Here is a 470-nt window from a genome sequence, read left to right as displayed (position 1 = left end):
CTACGCTGCTCATCAGCTGAACGCTGTCTCGGTGTCATTCCTTCCTGGCCGACTCAGTCCACACCTTTGGGCACCCCTGGACCTGCTGGGCTGGACCCCAACAGAGCAGAACGCGCTCATCGCCAGGGCCGGGCTGGCCAAGGTCTTGTCGGGGAGGTGGTGGAAGAGGCCCTGGACCAGTGAGACCTGGGTGGGAACGCCGCCCCTGCAACCCAAGGATCTCAGAGAGGCCGTGCGCAGCTTGAGCACCAAGGGCAAGGTGCCCAACATCAAGCCCAGAAGCGTCCTGTTCCCCTAGGACGCATGCCTGGGGCCCAGGGCACGGCCTTCCTGGCACCGAGACTGCGGGCGCTGCAGCCCCTCTGTCTCCCTCTGAGGACCATTCACCCATGAGGACTCTGTTTTCCTCCAAACTCCCCCACGTGGGCCGTGACTCTTGCAAGGCACCTGGAGGCCTGGAGATGGATGGG

General features: G+C 64.3%; 1 protein-coding gene across 1 annotated transcript in view; it reads left to right on the top strand.

Moving 5' to 3' along the window:
- The window catches only part of LOC102775153 (THO complex subunit 4D-like), a 54,969-nt gene extending 54,671 nt beyond the window's left edge, over nucleotides 1-298 (top strand). The window contains exon 5 of the mRNA XM_006767847.1: nucleotides 105-298. Coding sequence (XP_006767910.1) covers nucleotides 105-298 — 194 coding nt within the window. The remainder of the gene's footprint in view (nucleotides 1-104) is intronic.
- Nucleotides 299-470: the final 172 nt, after the last annotated feature.

This window comes from Myotis davidii, unplaced genomic scaffold (genome assembly GCF_000327345.1).
Source record: "Myotis davidii unplaced genomic scaffold, ASM32734v1 scaffold902, whole genome shotgun sequence".
In the NCBI taxonomy this organism is placed as follows: domain Eukaryota; kingdom Metazoa; phylum Chordata; class Mammalia; order Chiroptera; family Vespertilionidae; genus Myotis; species Myotis davidii.
Note: the sequence above shows the minus strand (reverse complement) of the source record. Positions and strands in the feature narration are given on the sequence as shown.